This window comes from Geotrypetes seraphini, chromosome 7 (genome assembly GCF_902459505.1).
Source record: "Geotrypetes seraphini chromosome 7, aGeoSer1.1, whole genome shotgun sequence".
Taxonomy (NCBI): Eukaryota; Metazoa; Chordata; class Amphibia; order Gymnophiona; family Dermophiidae; genus Geotrypetes; species Geotrypetes seraphini.
This window is the reverse complement of record NC_047090.1, coordinates 176,615,537-176,632,117: the sequence shown is the minus strand read 5'-3', so window position 1 is coordinate 176,632,117 and position 16,581 is coordinate 176,615,537. Positions and strand designations below refer to the sequence as shown.

Genomic DNA, 16,581 nt, shown 5'->3' with positions numbered 1-16,581 from the left:
AATTGATTGAAGTTTGGGTTTTTCTATAAAGAAATGAACACTTTTCAATATTTATTTAGACACAGTTAAATACCGATTGAAGATGGTGTAATGATAGCCTAATGAAAACACTTCACAGGGGCGTGTTCCCGATTTGTGATTTTCTTACCATCTTATGGTTCTGAGCACCTTCTTGATTCTAAGGATTTATACCTCTTACTAGTGTTTAAGCCCATTACATTAACGGGTGCTAGACTATATGTCTGTCTGTCTTTCTTTCTTTCTGTCTCTCTCCCTGGCCCCTTTTGTCTGTCTGTGTTTCTGTCTCTCTCCCTGCCCCTGTCTCTTTCTTCCTTTCTTTCTGTCTCCCTCCCGCTGTCTATCTTTCTTTCTTTCTCTCTCTCTCCCTCCCGCTGTCTGCCTGTCTTTCTTTCTGTCTGTCTCTCTCCCTGTCCCCTGTCTGTCTGTCTTTCTCTCTCCCTGGCCCCCTTTGTCTGTCTTTCTTTCTGCTGTCTCTCTCTCTGGCCCCCCTGTTGGTCTGTCTTTCTTTCTGTCTCCCTCCCGCTGTCTATCTTTCTTTCTTTCTCTCTCTCTCCCTCCCGTTGTCTGCCTGTCTTTCTTTCTGTCTGTCTCTCTCCCTGTCCCCTGTCTGTCTGTCTTTCTCTCTCCCTGGCCCCCTTTGTCTGTCTTTCTTTCTGTCTGTCTCTCTCTCTGGCCCCCCAGTCGGTCTGTCTTTCTTTCTGTTTCTCTCCCTGCCCGCTGACTTTCATTCTCGTGATATCAGAGAGGCTTCCGACGCAGGTGCGGCTCGTGAGAGGAGCCACAGCAGCGGCTTTGAACTTAAAAATAACTTCGGCAAGGGTAAGGGAGCCGGCCAGACCGCGGGCTACAGAACAGTACCTGGGAGGCCGCGAGTTTGACACCGCTGTTAGATGGAGTGAGGGTGGGAGGGGGGAGTGGCCTCTATACGTACTTGCTTCACATGCCTCCACATGCGCAGAAGAAACCATCGCTGACTCCTTCTACTGTGCATGCGAAGCCACAGAGCTACCGTCACACGGAGCCACCAGGTTTGAAGTGCGCATGCGCGCTAAGGGAATTATTATAGCGAATAGTCCCTCTTTTTTGGTTTGTTGATTTGTTCAGAACTTTGAGGACATTTGTTGCCAAACCTTTACCCAGTAGTGCGATTAAGATAATACTATGCCATACCTCAGGTTTCAGATCTCTGTGGACCACTCCAACATCATGCATATGGCTTACAGCTGAAACAAGTTTGCGCATGATATAACTAGCTTCTGTCTCACTGAAGTGTTTCTTTTTTTTAATACGTTCAAACAGCTCTCCTCCTTTCAGCAGTTCCATCACTAGAAATGTGTGGAGCTACAAAAAAAAAAATCAGTCATTAATACAAACTTTATGTATAATAAAAAAAATCAAACCAAAAAATGTATGGTAGCTGTAAAGATGTCACTGTTTTTAAGGTCCCAATACACACTTTCACAAGAAAGATACAAAAAAATGTCATATACAACGTAAACAGTGCTGCTTTGGTTTAAATAGGACGTGTTCCAAAAAAAATGGTCAGGAGATGCGTTTCGGTGTCCCGTTTAAAAGTTTGATCGGATTGTTTTACACCCTGAGGCAGCAGACTCGTGAAACGCTGGCCACCGTCGGTGTATCGATCAACCGAAGATAAGTTGAAAGTTTCTTTCTTCTATCACCTTGCATAGACAGCCCTGCTTAAGGTTTTTATACTTTGGGAGTGCAATGGAGGTTTTTTGCCAGTGAGGTTATCACCCAACCACCTTGGACCACCATTGTGGTGGTGGGAGGGCTTCAGTCTGAGGCTTTTCCTCCATTTTTTGGACAACGTTGTATATGACATTTTTTGTATCTTTCTTGTGAAAGTGTGTATTGGAACATTATTGAGTTTTCACATATCCGAGTCTATCTTACTGTTTTTAAGGTCAACATTAATATATGACAGACGGGCCCATTCCATTGTCTTACCGGTAAGTGTAGGGTTACCAGCCATCCGGATTTCCACGGACATGTCCTCTTTTTGAGTACATGTCCGGGGGTCTGAACGGCTTTTCAAAACCCAGCACTTTGTTCAGGTTTTGAAAAGCCTCCTCTCAATCGTGTCGTGCAGGAGGCAATCCGCGCATGTGTGGATGCCAAGCGATGATGTCCTGCGAATGCGGTCATCGCATGGCATCTGCATATGCGCGGATTGGTTCCTGCCTGACCAAAGCAGGCAGTGGGGGGCGGAGCTAGGGCGGGACTGGGGGCGGAGATGGGCGGGTCTACGGTGTCCAGATTTTACAATCGTAAAATCTAGGTAAGTGCTGTAGGCTGCTACAAGGAAAACCAGAGTTCAACTCCCAGGTCCATTGGGGCTAGAGATGCTGCCAAGGCAATATTCACAATCACTCGCTTTGTTCAATAGTGATACCCAGTGGTCAGACACAGCAACCAAATAGAAGGGCTGTATGTATGATGTGCAGTATTGTGTTGAGCAAATGATATAGAAAGAAGGGAAAAATCTCCAGGTGATTGCATGTGAAGACTCATTGGTGCCATAGTTTAAAAGAAGTCTGTTCTGTTAGACTTGGAAAACCAAAGGGGCAGGAGAAGGAAACTGCCAAGACAAAATACAAGTCTAATAGATGTTGGCATTATCATCTCGAAGCTGGAACTTTAGATCATTTATTGTTTTATTGTCCATTCATTAAGGCTTTTTGGCAGTCTATTTGGGATCAAATAAATTGCTTGTTAGAAAATCATGTAGCATTGTCATATGACACAATTTTATTTGGCATGTCTATGAGAACTAAATGTCAAATATCTGTTAATAATAACAAGCTTTTGATGATATTGACAGGAGTTGCCATCCAATAAATAACATATAATTGGAAGGATTGTAAAAGGCTGAATTATTGTTTCTGGTGGAATTCAGTTTGTCACATGTATAAAATGGAAAGAGCGTTGACAGTTCAAAAAAGTTACTATAATAAATTTAAGGATGTGTGCAGACCATTATTAAAGTATTATAATGAATAATTTACACTTTTCCCAATTTTAATACACATGTGGATTTGGGGTGGGGGGATTCTTGGTTTTCCAATATTAATATATATATGAATGACATAAGATATTATTTTCATATGGTATATTTATTTGTAAATGAATTTGGGAGGGGGGTGGGGGTTAAATCTTCTTGTTGTAGGATATTGTAGATTTTCAAGTGATGTTGTACTATAATTGTTTGATATTTACTGTACACTTGATGTAAGTTATAAAATGAATAAAGAAATAAAAAAAAAAAGACAAAATACAAAACACAACAAAAATAAATGAATTAAAAAAAATGTTGAGACAGAAAAGGGTCTTTTCCTTCCTATTACCTATTCTTTGTTTCTATTTTGCCTAGTTTGATACAAGCATGTGATCAGGATTCTAGCATCAAAGAAACCTTTTATGAAAGCAGATCATCAATTTCAATATTTCTAAGGTCAACATTAAAATCAGAAGTCCATCATAAACTATGCAAGATAAGTAAGGAAAACAATGCATACTAAATAAACAAATGTTATATCCAAAATAAGCAATTCATGATCACACAGAAAATATTTTCAAAGGTTAATGTTTATCTTTATTCACTGACAAGTTGGCACAGTGGAATTTGCAAGTATACAGGGAGCCAGTTATTATACGAGGTCTGTTCAAAAAGTTACAGGACTGATTATATATAAATTTATTAAACAATCTTACAACTTATTTCATTGGGTCCCCTTCAAAGTACTCCCCTTCCCTACATATACACTTTCCCAATGTCATTTCCACTTCTGGAAACAGTCCTTAAACGCATCTTCGGGAATTGCCAAAAGTTGCTGCATCAAATTTTGCTTTTTGTCTTCAATGTTGTTGAATCGCTTTCTTTTCAGAGTGGATTTAAGTTTAGGAAACAAGAAGCAGCCAACAGGGGCCAAGTCGGGAGAGCAACGTGGCTGGGGAACATGGTAACATAGTACATGATGAAAGATAAAGACCTGAACGGTCCATCCAGTCTGCCCATAAGTTATATCCATTAAAAAATACATGATTATATTAACTTGTCTCTTTGATATTTCTAGGCCATAGACTGTAAAGTCTGGTATTGTCCTAGGTTCCAAATGCTGAAGTTGCCGTCCAATCTCACTCCAGCCTATCCAACCATCCCGTTGTTTGCAGGATATCTACTGTAAAGTCTGGCCAGTAACATCCTCATTTTCCATATTAGTAGAGTTCACATTGATGCCGACCCCAGCCCATCCTACACCGAAACACCATTTATGGAACACAGACTGTGCAAGGTCTGTCCAATACAGGCCTTGGTTTTTTAATTTACATCCTTCATTTTCTAATTAGAGATCCCCTATTTTTATCCCACGCAGGGCATTTCAGGCATCTACCACCCTCTCCGTGAAGAAGAATTTCCTAACATTGCTCCTAAGAACTGTCATTGCATTTTTTGCGCAAAATTCATAGTTGCTCTTCTGGTCATCAGTCATCAACTGTGGAAAGAACTTTTCCGCAACATGAGACATCCTCAACTCTTCTGTTAGAATGTTGTAGCATGAACCAATGGAGACGTTGCATTCCTCTGCCAATTATCTAACAGTTAATTGCCGATTACGATTACAAGAACATATAAATATATATATATATATATATATATATAATATATAGTATATATAATAGTAGACATTCAGAATATAAGACCAATGGTCCATCTAGCCCAGTAGCCCGTTCTCACGGTGGCCAATCCAGGTCACTAGTACCTGGCCAAAATCCAAGGAGTAGCAATATTCCATGCTACTGATACATTGCAAGCAGCGGCTTCCCCCATGTCTTTCTCAATAACAGACTATGGACTTTTCCTCCAGGAACTTGTCCAAACCTTTCTTCAAACAAGCTACACTATCCGCTCTTACCACATACTCCTATAGTGGGAGGGGCCTTTGGCACCTGGGCCAAATCAGGCCCTAGGATCCTGTGAGTTGGGCAGGCCCGTCTCATTTGGATGGAGGCAGGCCTGCTGGCCGGACAGTGCGAGGACCCATCCTGTCAACTTGTAGGTAAGCCCGAGGGGGGGTTTCATTGGGGGGTCCGACAGGAGGGGTTGGGCACCCTCCTGCCGGCGATCTTCGGGAGGGCCATTTGGGGGGTCCGGGAAGGGGGGTTGGGGCATTTTGTTGGGGGGGGTTCTGGCAGGAAGGGGTTGGGTACCCTCCTGCTGGCGATCTTCAGGGGGGTGGGTTCTGTCGGCAGGAGGGGTTGGGCACCCTCCTGCCATGATCGTCAGGAGGGGGTTGGAGAGGGGAGACTGGTGGCCGTAATCGCAACCGCTATACTAATTGCGACAGGGAGATCCCTTGCCGCGATTAAGTATAGTGGCTGCGTCTAAACAAACCCGATTCTGTAACCAGTGTCTACAAAATCGGGTTTACTTTGGGTGCGTGTAGGCCCGATTCTGTATAGGACGCCTGGGACAGGCTTCCTATACAGAATCCGGGCCTCAGAATAAATCTAAAAAAGGGGAAGTTTTACTAATAGATGATTTTAACATGCCAGATGTTGATTGGGGTATCCCTATTGCAGGGTCTTCTAGAAGTAGGGAGATCCTGGATTCTCTACAAGGAGAACTGTTCCAGCAGTTGGTAACGGAACCCACGTGGGATGGGGTCATACTGGACTTAATGCTTACAAAGGGGGAAAGTGTTTCTGATGTTATAGTGGGTGATCATCTAGCATCCAGAGATCATTGCATGGTACGGTTTAATATTAAGATGGGTATAGAGAGGGCTCAAAAGTAAAGTTTCTAGACTTTAAGTAAAGGTTTCAAATGTAAAGGTTCTAGACTTTTAAAAAAACAAATTTTGTTCGGATGGGGAATTATATCAAGGAATTGTTGTCTGGATGGGAACATCTGAAAGGAGTAGAAATGCAGTGGGCAAAACTGAAAGGAGTGATTGTAAGGGCGACAAATCTTTTTGTGAGGCAAGTAAGTAAAAGTAAGAGGAAAAAAAGGCTGCTTTGTTTCTCAAAAGTAGTAGCTGAGAAGGTAAGGAATAAGAGGTTAGCTTTTATAAACTACAAAAGATCACAGAAAGAGGAATAGAGGGAAAAATATCTGGAAAAATTAAGGGAGGTTGGTCGAGAAGCCAGAAAAAGCACAGTTACTTACCGTAACAGGTGTTATCCAGGGACAGTATGCAGCTATTCTCACATATGGGTGACGTCACCGACGGAGCCTGGATGTGGACGCCTCGCAAGCAGACTTGCTTGAAGAAACTCCCAGCCCAGCGAGGAGTCCGCATCCGGGCGCCATCGGTGACGTCACCCATATGTGAGAATACCTGCCTGCTTGTCCTGGGATAAGCAAAGATATAAATGGAAGAAAAAATAGCTGACATGGTAAAATGGGGAGACAAAACATTTTTTAGATATATCAGTGATAGGAAGAAGCATAAAAGTGGCATTGCGAGACTCAAAAGTGAAGGGGAGGAATACGTGAAAGCTGATAAAGAAAAGGCTGAATTGTTTAACAAATATTTCTGTTCTGTCTTCACGGCTGAAGATCCGGAAGTGGGAACACAGAAGACAAATGCAAATAGGGATGGTGGAGTGGTAGACCCTGATCAGTTTTCAGTGGGCTGTGTTCGTGAGGAGCTAGCTAAATTAAAGGTAGACAAAGCGGCCAGATGGTATACCAATATTTCTGGACCGTTTTCTTATACCATATACTCCATTTAGGATATTAAGATCAACAGAGCAGCATCTCTTGACTATTCCTTCCCTTAAAGTTGTTGGTACAAGGAGGTCTACTATCTTTTCGGTCATAGCTCCTCAGCTCTGGAACACTTTATCAAGCTATTTGTGTGGAGAAACATCATTAGAAAAATTCAAAGGCTCCTTACAAAGCTTCCTGTATAGAAATGCCTTTGAGATATAATTAAGACAATTTGTCTATCCCCCTCTTCTACAAAGCCGCACGGTAACAGCCCCGAAGCCCAAAGAGATTTAAAGGGCTTCAGGGCTGTTGCCGCAAGGCAGCCGCTAGCGCGGCTTTGTAGAACAGGGGGTATATCTGATTTTTTTTTAAACTTTATATTTTAACATCCAATACTTAATTAGTACCAGTCGCCTTGAGCCTGTATATGTATGAGTGACGCTAAAATAGAAGATTAGATTAGAATGGTGAAGTTTCTGGAATCCTTCCAATTATTCCGAAAACATCTGAAAACTTGGCTTTTCTCAAAAATGTAAAGCTCACCACCCCCTTTATAACCACCAATTCTTATTATGTTCTTCCCTCATTTATTAAAGTACCTGTAAACTGTGCCGAGTTCTATCTTTATGGAGAGAATGCAGTATATAAACTTAAGGTTTAGTTCAGTTTAGTTTAGGACTAGAGGCAACATGGATTCACAAGAGGTAGGCCGTCAGCCAAATCTGATCAATTTCTTTGATTGGGTGACCAGAGAATTGGATAGAGGGAGTGCGCTAGATGTGGTGTATTTAGATTTTAGCAAAGCCTTTGACAGTGTACCACACAGATGGCTAATAAACTGAGTGCTCTTGGGATGGGCCCCAAAGTGACGGACTGGTCAGGAACTGGTTAAGTGGAAGACTACAGAGGGTAGTAGTCAATGAAGATTGCTCTGAGGAAAGGGATGTTACCAGTGGTGTGCCTCAAGGTTCTGTTTTTGGGCCTGTTCTTTTTAACATTTTTATAAGTGATATTGCTGAAGGACTGACGGTTAAGATTTTCCCGTTTGCGGATGATACGAAAATCTGCAATAGCATAGACACGCAGGATGGTGTGAATGACATGAAGAAAGACCTAGCGAAGCTTGAAGAATGGTCTGAAATTTGGCAGTTAAAATTTAATGCTAAGAAATGCAAGGCCATGCATTTCGGCTGCCAAAATCCAAAGCAACGGTACAGTTTAGGGGGTGAAGAACTTATGTGCATGACAGAAAGCGGGACTTGGGTGTGATTGCATGTGATGATCTTAAGGTGGACAAACAGGTTGAAAAGGTGATGGCGAAAACTAGAAGGATGCTAGGGTGCATAGGAAGAGTAGGGTGCATGGCCAGTAGGAAAAAGGAGGTATTAATGCCCCTGTATAAGACTCTGGTGAGACCTCATTTAGAATATTGACTTAATAAGTCATTTAACTTTTTACTGTACAAAAAATGAATTTATTTTATTTTTATTCAAACACCACCACTACACCCTCATAATCCTGAAAAAAAACACACCTAGAAAAGGTAAATAGAACAAAGTCCAAAGTACTTCAACTGGTAAGTCATCCTATGGAGTCTTCACGGCAGCTTATGCTTTAAGTCTTCATGATCCAATCAGATGCCAATAAATGGAGATTTTCTAAGTTCTTCTCATATCCACTATTTTAAAGTCAATTGCAGTAACATTTGAGACCAGCCTTGCTCTACGCCAGACTGTGTTTTGCTGAGAGCGTCTTCAGGAGACAAGACTTTTAAGCGGTGATCCTCGGAGCTATGTATCTGAATGAACCTTAGACATAACCAACTGAAGGAGGGAAATCTCACTGCCGCTCACCTACAACACCCGAAGGGAGTTTTAGTATTCTGGCCATAAAGTCATTGATGCAGTGCTCTCCCACTGGTTAGTTTTGTGGCGCCTGTGTTAAGTGCCATTTGATACATCACTGAAGGAGAGCCAGAAAAATGGAACTGAAGTAAACCTGTACAATGACAACGCAGCAAGTTTCACAAATTCCAGACACAATGCCCTAGAAATTTCTTAAGAGCTTTGTTCCATGTTCTCTGATCCAGGCACCATTAGGCAACACTATCCCATTTGCAAGAACTGCATATCCTGCCGATAGTTTGGGGGACAGTAATTTATTTAAACTGGTTTGGGACCCGTTGACATCTTATAGTACGTCTTTGATTATGAGTCAATTTTCGTTTATTTTAGTACACATCCAGGGAAGGGAGGGCTATTTCTGTCCTAATTTTGACTTTTGAGTATTTGGGTGGGTGGGAGGAGGATGGGAGGATATTATTAATCTGAATAGGGTAAGGTTTTTGGGAAAACCCCCATGGGGATTTCCCTATCCTGCGCGGACACAGACAAAAAACTTCATCGGAGGAACCTGCCTCTTTCGCCAGCCCCTCTGCACAAGGAGAGGAGCGTGGGAGCCCTGCTCCGCCCCCCTCCCGACACAGAAGAGCCGATTTCCGCGTTTACTTTGCCTCCTCTGAAGCAGCTCCTCTGGCACCGGGAGCTGCCTCCACAACTCTTGCGACCTCGGGCCGCGTGGGAGCCCTTCTCCGCCCCCCCCCCCGAAACCCCGAAAGCAGCTCCTCCACCACCGGGAAAAGAGCGCGGGAGCACGGACCCCAGATGCACTACGCCTGACTGATAAGTATTTCAAAAACCTTTAATTGACTTGCATGCCCTGCATGACGCTGTAAAAGCCACAAATGTAAACTTTCAACACACTACTGCACTACACTAGTAACCAAGGCAGGCTGAAATCTGTAATACATCGTAACAGCTTATAGCCTCGCAAATCATTGTAAAACATTGTAGCCTGGCTAATATCCACCAGCCTGTAACCTCACTCCTGCACAACCCTGCAACTATGTAATATCCCTTCAGCCCATTTAGTCTGATAAACACTGTTCAACCGGACAAACACCACAACCAGTGCACCCAGACAAACACTTTTCTCAACCCGACCTAACTCGCCCCACAACCTCGCACACCCCCCCCTCCACTCACCCACAAACGCGCCACCATGGCCCGACCAAACTCCCACCAATGTGCCACACTACTCCTACTTTCTCTACTTACCATCAAGATCTGCACAGCTGACCCAATTTATTCTGCCCCTATTCCAGTTCTTCACTCCTCACACCGCATGGTAAAATCCAAATTTCACACCATCACATCACACACGCCTTACAACTATCCAGAAATAAGTTCACCCACGGACACAGGTCCTTCCCCCACCTCAATTCCCCCCCCCTCACACAAATCAACCAAGCCCCGCAAAAAAATACATAGAACACTGAAAAAACTAGCCTACTCTCACTTCCCCCCAACAGACCTCACTAACACCCAGACCCTCCAAGGATTCTACCTAAACATAAGATCGATGAGAAATAAATCCATTCTTATCAAAGACTGGCTAACCGAAACCAACCCCGACCTAGTCCAACTCACGGAAACCTGGCTGCTATCAGATAAAGACATTATTATCAAAGATTGTCTTCCCCAAGGATTCAAGATCTTATCCCTAGCCAGAACTTGGGGAAGGGGAGGAGGTCTAGCAATAATCTACAGAGACCACCTAAACTGCACCACTCTTAACTCCAAATCTTCCTCCAACTCTGAAACCCTAGCCATCTCACTAACCTCAAAGTCATTGGCCTCCTCCCTAACAGTCACACTGTTCTACATCCCACCCAATAAATGGACTTTAGCCAAGGAGGACTTCGCAGAATGCCTACTAACTAACTCATTAGCAAGTCCATACAACCTATTATGCGGAGACATCAACATTCACCTGGAGCAGACAGACCAGCCAGATATATCAGACTTCTGGTCACTAATCTCCCAACTAGGATACTTCAAACCCCCACCCACCAAAACCCACGAAAGAGGCCACCAACTAGATCTGGTGACATTCGCCACCAACGAACAAATCAATCCCAAATTCCTCTGGAACCAAGACAACTGGTCCGACTCCCTATGGTCCGACCATAAACTATGCAGCTTTACCATTCAGGGCCAACAAAAAACCACCAAAAACAGCAAAAAAAGAAACACCAAAACTCACACCTCCAGAGGTAAGATCGACCCGGTTGAATTCTGGTCCCACTATGAAACCACTGTTAAACAAAATGAAGAACTAGACCAACTTATGACCTCCTGGACCAAAGACAGCACAAACATTCTAGACGAAATAGCCCCCATAAAAACACGTAGAATCAGAACCCCAAACCAAGAGGGATGGTTTGACTCAGAGCTACAATTGTTAAAAAAGGACCTTAGAAAATTAGAAAGAATTTGGATTAAATCTGGAACCCAGGAGCACAGAGTAGCTTGGAGACTCAAACTAAAAAACTACAAAAATCTCATCACGGAAAAACCAAAAAAACTCTATGCCCACAAAATCGGAAATGTCACAAACAACAGTAGCAACCTCTTTAAACTGGTCAACGACCTCTACAACCTAGAGACACTCACCGAAAACCACGATGACGAATCTTCATTAACCGCTAACACCCTAGCAGACTTCTTCAACTCTAAGACACAGAAACTAAGATCATCGTTAACTTCCCCCCCAAACCCCCACGGGGATTTCCCTATCCTGCCGGACACAGACAGGACTACACGAGACCCAGGGTCCAGAACGGACCTAAGCTGGAATCAATTCACTACCATCGACTGGCATACCTTCAACAAATACTTTAACAAATACACCAACTCCTTCTGCAGACTGGATACCTGCTCCCCACACATCCTGAAAACTGCTCCGATCCACTTCAAAGCCAGTATGCTGGCATGGACAAACCACCTTCTATCCACAGGAAGCTTTCCAGTAGAACAGGGCCATATTTCGATAACCCCAATCATAAAAAACACAAAAGAACCACCCAACTCACCGTCTAATTACAGACCAATTGCAAGTATCCCACTATTCACCAAAATAACTGAAGGGGTGGTAAATACCGAGCTAACCACATATCTGGAAAAATTCAACATCCTAGACTAAACTAAACTAAATCTTGGGTTTATATACCGCAACATCTCCACAGGTGGAGCTCGACACGGTTTACATGGTTAGGGAAGGAACGGAACTCCAATAGATTTATAGAAGTAGGTAAGAAGAGAGGTTAGGTGTGATAATACTAGGGAGGGGATGAGGTTACGTTTTGGAGAAGAGCCAGGTCTTCAGAAGCTTACGGAATGGTAGAAGGGGGCTCAAGTTGCGGAGAGGGGAAGGGAAACTATTCCATAACTGAGCGATTCTGAAGTGGAGGGAGGAACCGAGTTTACCAACGAGGGAGATACCTTTTAAGGAGGGGAGGGATAATTTTAGTTTTTGCGTGGATCTAGTGAAGAATGGATTTGAGGAATTCCAGGATAGAGGAATAAGAGGTGGAAGGATGCCGTGGAGGATCTTGAAGGTTAAGCAGGCACATTTAAAGTGGACCCTGGAGATGACAGGAAGCCAGTGGAGCTTGGACAGGAGCGGAGAGACATGGTCAAATTTACTTTTTGAGAAGATAAGTTTGGCCGCTGTGTTCTGGATTAGTTGGAGTCTGTGGAGGCTTTTCTTTGTTAAGCTAAGGTAAATGGAATTGCAATAATCCAATCTGGAGAGGATGATGGACTGTACGAGCACGGCAAAGTGTTTTTGGTGGAAGCAGGACCTCACTTTCCTCAGCATGTGAAGGCTGTAAAAGCATTTTTTTATCAGGGAATTGAGGTGGTCGTTGAAGGATAGCGAGGAATCTATGGTGATGCCCAGGACTTTGCTAGAGAACTCCAGTTGTAGAGAGGAGCCTGTGGGCAGTGGGATGGAAGTGGGTAGATGATCAAGTTTAGGGCCAAGCCAAAGTAGTTTGGTTTTGGACTCATTCAGTTTCATTTGTACAGCGAGGGCCCAGGATTGAAGGTTGGTTATGCATGAAGAGATGTTTGCTGCGAGATTGGTGAGGTTTGCGTCGGTCTCGAGGAGGACCAGGATATCGTCTGCGTAAGTGTAGAGTGTTTCTAGGGGGGAAAGGTGGAGGAGGTTCAGGGAGGACATATAAATGTTGAAGAGGATAGGAGATAGGGGGGAGCCTTGTGGGACTCCACATGTCGGTTTCCACGGGAAGGATGAGGTACCATTCTTGGTAACGTTGTAAGAGCGAGAGCGTAAGAAGTTTGAGAACCAGTCAAGGACTGTGGAGCTAATGCCTATCTCGGAGAGTAAGAAGATTAGAATGTCATGATGGACAACGTCGAAGGCTGCAGAGAGGTCGAATTGAAGGAGAACGGCAAATTTTTTGTGAGAATGAAGTTGTTGGATCTTCGAGATTAGGGAAATCAGGAGGGTTTCAGTACTGAAGTTGGGTCTGAAGCCGTATTGATAGGGTAGGAGGGTAGAGAATCTTTCTAGGTAGGCTGAGAGTTGGGAGGAGACAATGGACTCAAGCAGTTTGGTTAGGAGCGGAATGTTCGCTATAGGGCGGTAATTGGATGGGATGGAGGGATCTAGGTCAGCTTTCTTCAGTAGGGAGGTCAATGCAATGTGTCCCATTTCAGGTGAGAAGAGGCCCGATAATAGGGCAGAATTTATGAGTTTGGTGAGAGATGAGATGGCCTGTGCGGGTATTTTCTCAAATAGATAGGATGGAAATGGATCCAAGGTGCAGTTGCAGGATTTCAATTTCTGGCAGAGCTTGAGGACCTGCGATTCGGATACTTGCTCAAAGGCAGTCCAGGATCTATTGACTGGGACAGGGGTGATGACATTTGGAGTAGGAATGGGGGTGGCGAACACTAGAGAATTGTAGGAGACTACGGGGGGGAAAGAGCTTCTTAAGGCGGTGACCTTTCCATTGAAGAAGTTTGCTAGTAGGTCGGCTGATGGGGAGGAGGGGAGTATGGAAGGGTTGGTGTTGGGGATAAGGGAGCGCCAGATATTGAACAGCATGCTGTTCTGGTTGTTTGATCTGGAGATCTTGTCACCATAGAAGTTTTTTCTAGCACTTTTGAGAGTGTTGTTGTAAAGTTTAATGTTGACTCTCCAGATTTGTTTGTCTGTGGGGGATTTAGATTTTTTCCAGATGCGTTCCAGGGATCGACATTTTTGTTTTAGTACCCTGTGGTGTGGGAGGTACCAGGGGGCCTTACGGGAGTAGGTGACGGTTTTGGTGGAAAGCGGGGCAAGAGAGTGGTAGGTGGATTTTGAGAGAGTAATCCAATTGTGCCAGTTGGTTACAGAATCTGAAGGCTTAGGCTTGGATGAGAGATTGTTGAGGAATTTGGACCAGAACTGATCACTTGAAATTTTCTTGCGGAAAGTAATGGACTTAGAGGTATGGGGTGAGGTTCCAAGGTGTGACATGAAGATGGGGAGGCAGAAGGTTCCTAAGAAGTGGTCGGACCAGGGAACGTGGTCCCAACGGGTGTCATCGGTCGAAGTTTTGTAATCCGTGAGATCGAGGAAGCTGATGAGGTCTAGTGTGTGGCCTCTATCATGGGTTGGAGAGGGGACAGGGGGGGAGAAGCCAAGGGATGTGAGGAAATTATTGAAATCAGATGCATCCTTGCAGGTGGTGTCATCGAGGTGGAGGTTAATATCTCTGATGATCAGTAGTCTTTGGAACTTGAGGAACGCGTTAGATATGGTCTTGTAAACAAGCTCGGAGGAATTGCTCCAGGGGGTGGGTGGGCGATATAATAATAAGATACCCAGTGGGTGAAGATGGAGCTCATCATTGACTGAGGCTAACATGTATTCTAGTGAAAGATGGCTGCCTTTTTCGAGGAGCTGAACATCAAAGAAAGATTTGTAGAGGAGTGCCAGGCCGCCTCCTTTTCGGTTTAATCTAGGAGAAAAGAGGCCTTGGTAGCCCTGAGGGCATAGCTCGTTTTGTGTATAGAGATCGTCTTTGGTGATCCAGGACTCTGTGATGCAGAAGAATCCAGGATCAGAGTCCGCGAGAAGGTCTTTCACAATTTGGGTCTTGTTGCATACGGATCTGGCGTTGCAGTAAAGTAACGGGACTGGGGTTAGAGAGTCAGGGGCGTGGTTGGGAAGGTTGGCGGGGGGCACAGGCTTTAAAGAGGCGAGGTTGGCTTTGCGGTGTTTTTGTTTGTAAGAGTGACTTCTGGTGCGCATCAGCGTGGGAATTTTGAGGCCGGGGCAGGTGATAGTGACATTTGGGGAGTCTGGTATGTTGGGGGAGGGGGGTATCAGGCAGAGGGAGATCTTGAGAGAAGAGCAGAGAAAGAGAAAAAGGAGCCAGAAGGGAGGCTTCATGATGGAACTTGGGAAGCCTTTTAAGCTGAGAGGCAGAGCTTGTTTGGATCGTGTGTGGAACAAAATGGTAAGTGGGGAGAGACTTAGCGACAGCACAGAGACAGGTAGAAGCAGTATGCAGGAGGAGGGTGTGGAAAGGTGTCAGGTTTTTTTTTTTTTTTTTTAACGTTTATTGGGAGTGGAACTGAGCGGTTAGAGGACAACACAAGAGGGGTGAGCGTTAAACCCGAATCCCAGCAATGAGAATGGGTTACTATCTGAGACTATGTTCCTTTTAGTTCAGCGTCTAACAGATTCCAAGAAATACAATGAAATACAATGAAACACAAATTTGGCGGCTGAACCATATGTACTGACCTCGGAAGGAGTACAGTTTAGCAGCTAATAGAATCCAATGAAATACAATGAAGTACAATGAGATACAAATTAGGCGGGGGCAGGAGGAACTTGGAACAAAGAAGTGGGAGGGTGAGCAGGATGGAGGGAAGCTTCCCCTTTTCTCTGTTTCGTAAAGTCACAGGGGGCAGCGAGTCTTTTCGGTGACCCTCAAGGGCTGAAGGAAGGGTCAAGCGCAATAGCAGGCGGATCCGACCGGATCGGACCTTCACGGGCAGGAAGGCTTATGACGATCACGGCTGCGCGCCGTTCGGAGACTTCTTTTAAAGAAAGTCGGCTCATCTGAGTCGGGAGGGGGGCGGAGCAGGGCTCCCACGTTCCTCTCCTTGCTGCTAGTACTTTTGATAGGTGGCATACAAAGAAAAACCAATCTTGATCTCGTGTGGGCTCTATCACCTTCTCTGGAGCTCTCTCGGGGCTCAGCTGACAATGACCCTGAAAGGCTCGCAGGTTCGGGGGGGGGGGGGGGGCAGCGCGGTGCACGCGTGCCTCTCTCTGGGCTGGCTCAGGTTTCCGCGCTGACCACAGTACCGAAACCATCATAGCCTCTCTTCTAGACAATTTACACACACTCTTCAACCAGGGCTCCAGCGCACTGATCGTGCAACTCGACCTGAGCAGTGCTTTCGACTTAGTCGACCACAACATTCTTTTAGACTGCCTTGCACTCATCGGCATCTCCGGCCAGGTCCTCAACTGGTTCCAGGGATTCCTAAGAAACAGATCATACCGAGTATTCAAAAATGACTCCTTTTCATACAGCTGGGACAACTCCTGTGGTGTTCCGCAGGGCTCCCCCCTGTCCCCCACCCTGTTCAATGTCTACCTTGCCTCCCTGGGTAATCTTCTGCAGAGCCACAGACTCAAATTCTTCATCTACGAAGATGACATCACTACAGTCATCCCGCTATCCAGCTTCACACCAGAATTCCTCACCTCCCTCTCAAATACACTCAACCAGATAGAACTCTGGATGCAATCCTACAGACTGAAACTAAACCCCGACAAAACAAAATTTTTCCTTGCTAGCCCCAAAGACAAAATATTAGACACCACAATTCAAGTAAAAGGATTGACCTTTCCCCTCGAACAAACCCTAAAAATACTAGGAGTCACACTGG

The 16,581-nt window shown here is 44.7% G+C and overlaps 1 protein-coding gene across 3 annotated transcripts in view; it reads right to left on the bottom strand.

Moving 5' to 3' along the window:
- The window catches only part of RPS6KA5 (ribosomal protein S6 kinase A5), a 153,854-nt gene that overhangs the window by 57,945 nt on the left and 79,328 nt on the right, over positions 1-16,581 (bottom strand). For all 3 annotated transcript variants that reach the window (XM_033951033.1, XM_033951035.1, XM_033951034.1), the window contains exon 13: positions 1,192-1,362. In XM_033951033.1, the coding sequence (XP_033806924.1) occupies positions 1,192-1,362 (171 nt within the window). The remainder of the gene's footprint in view (positions 1-1,191; positions 1,363-16,581) is intronic.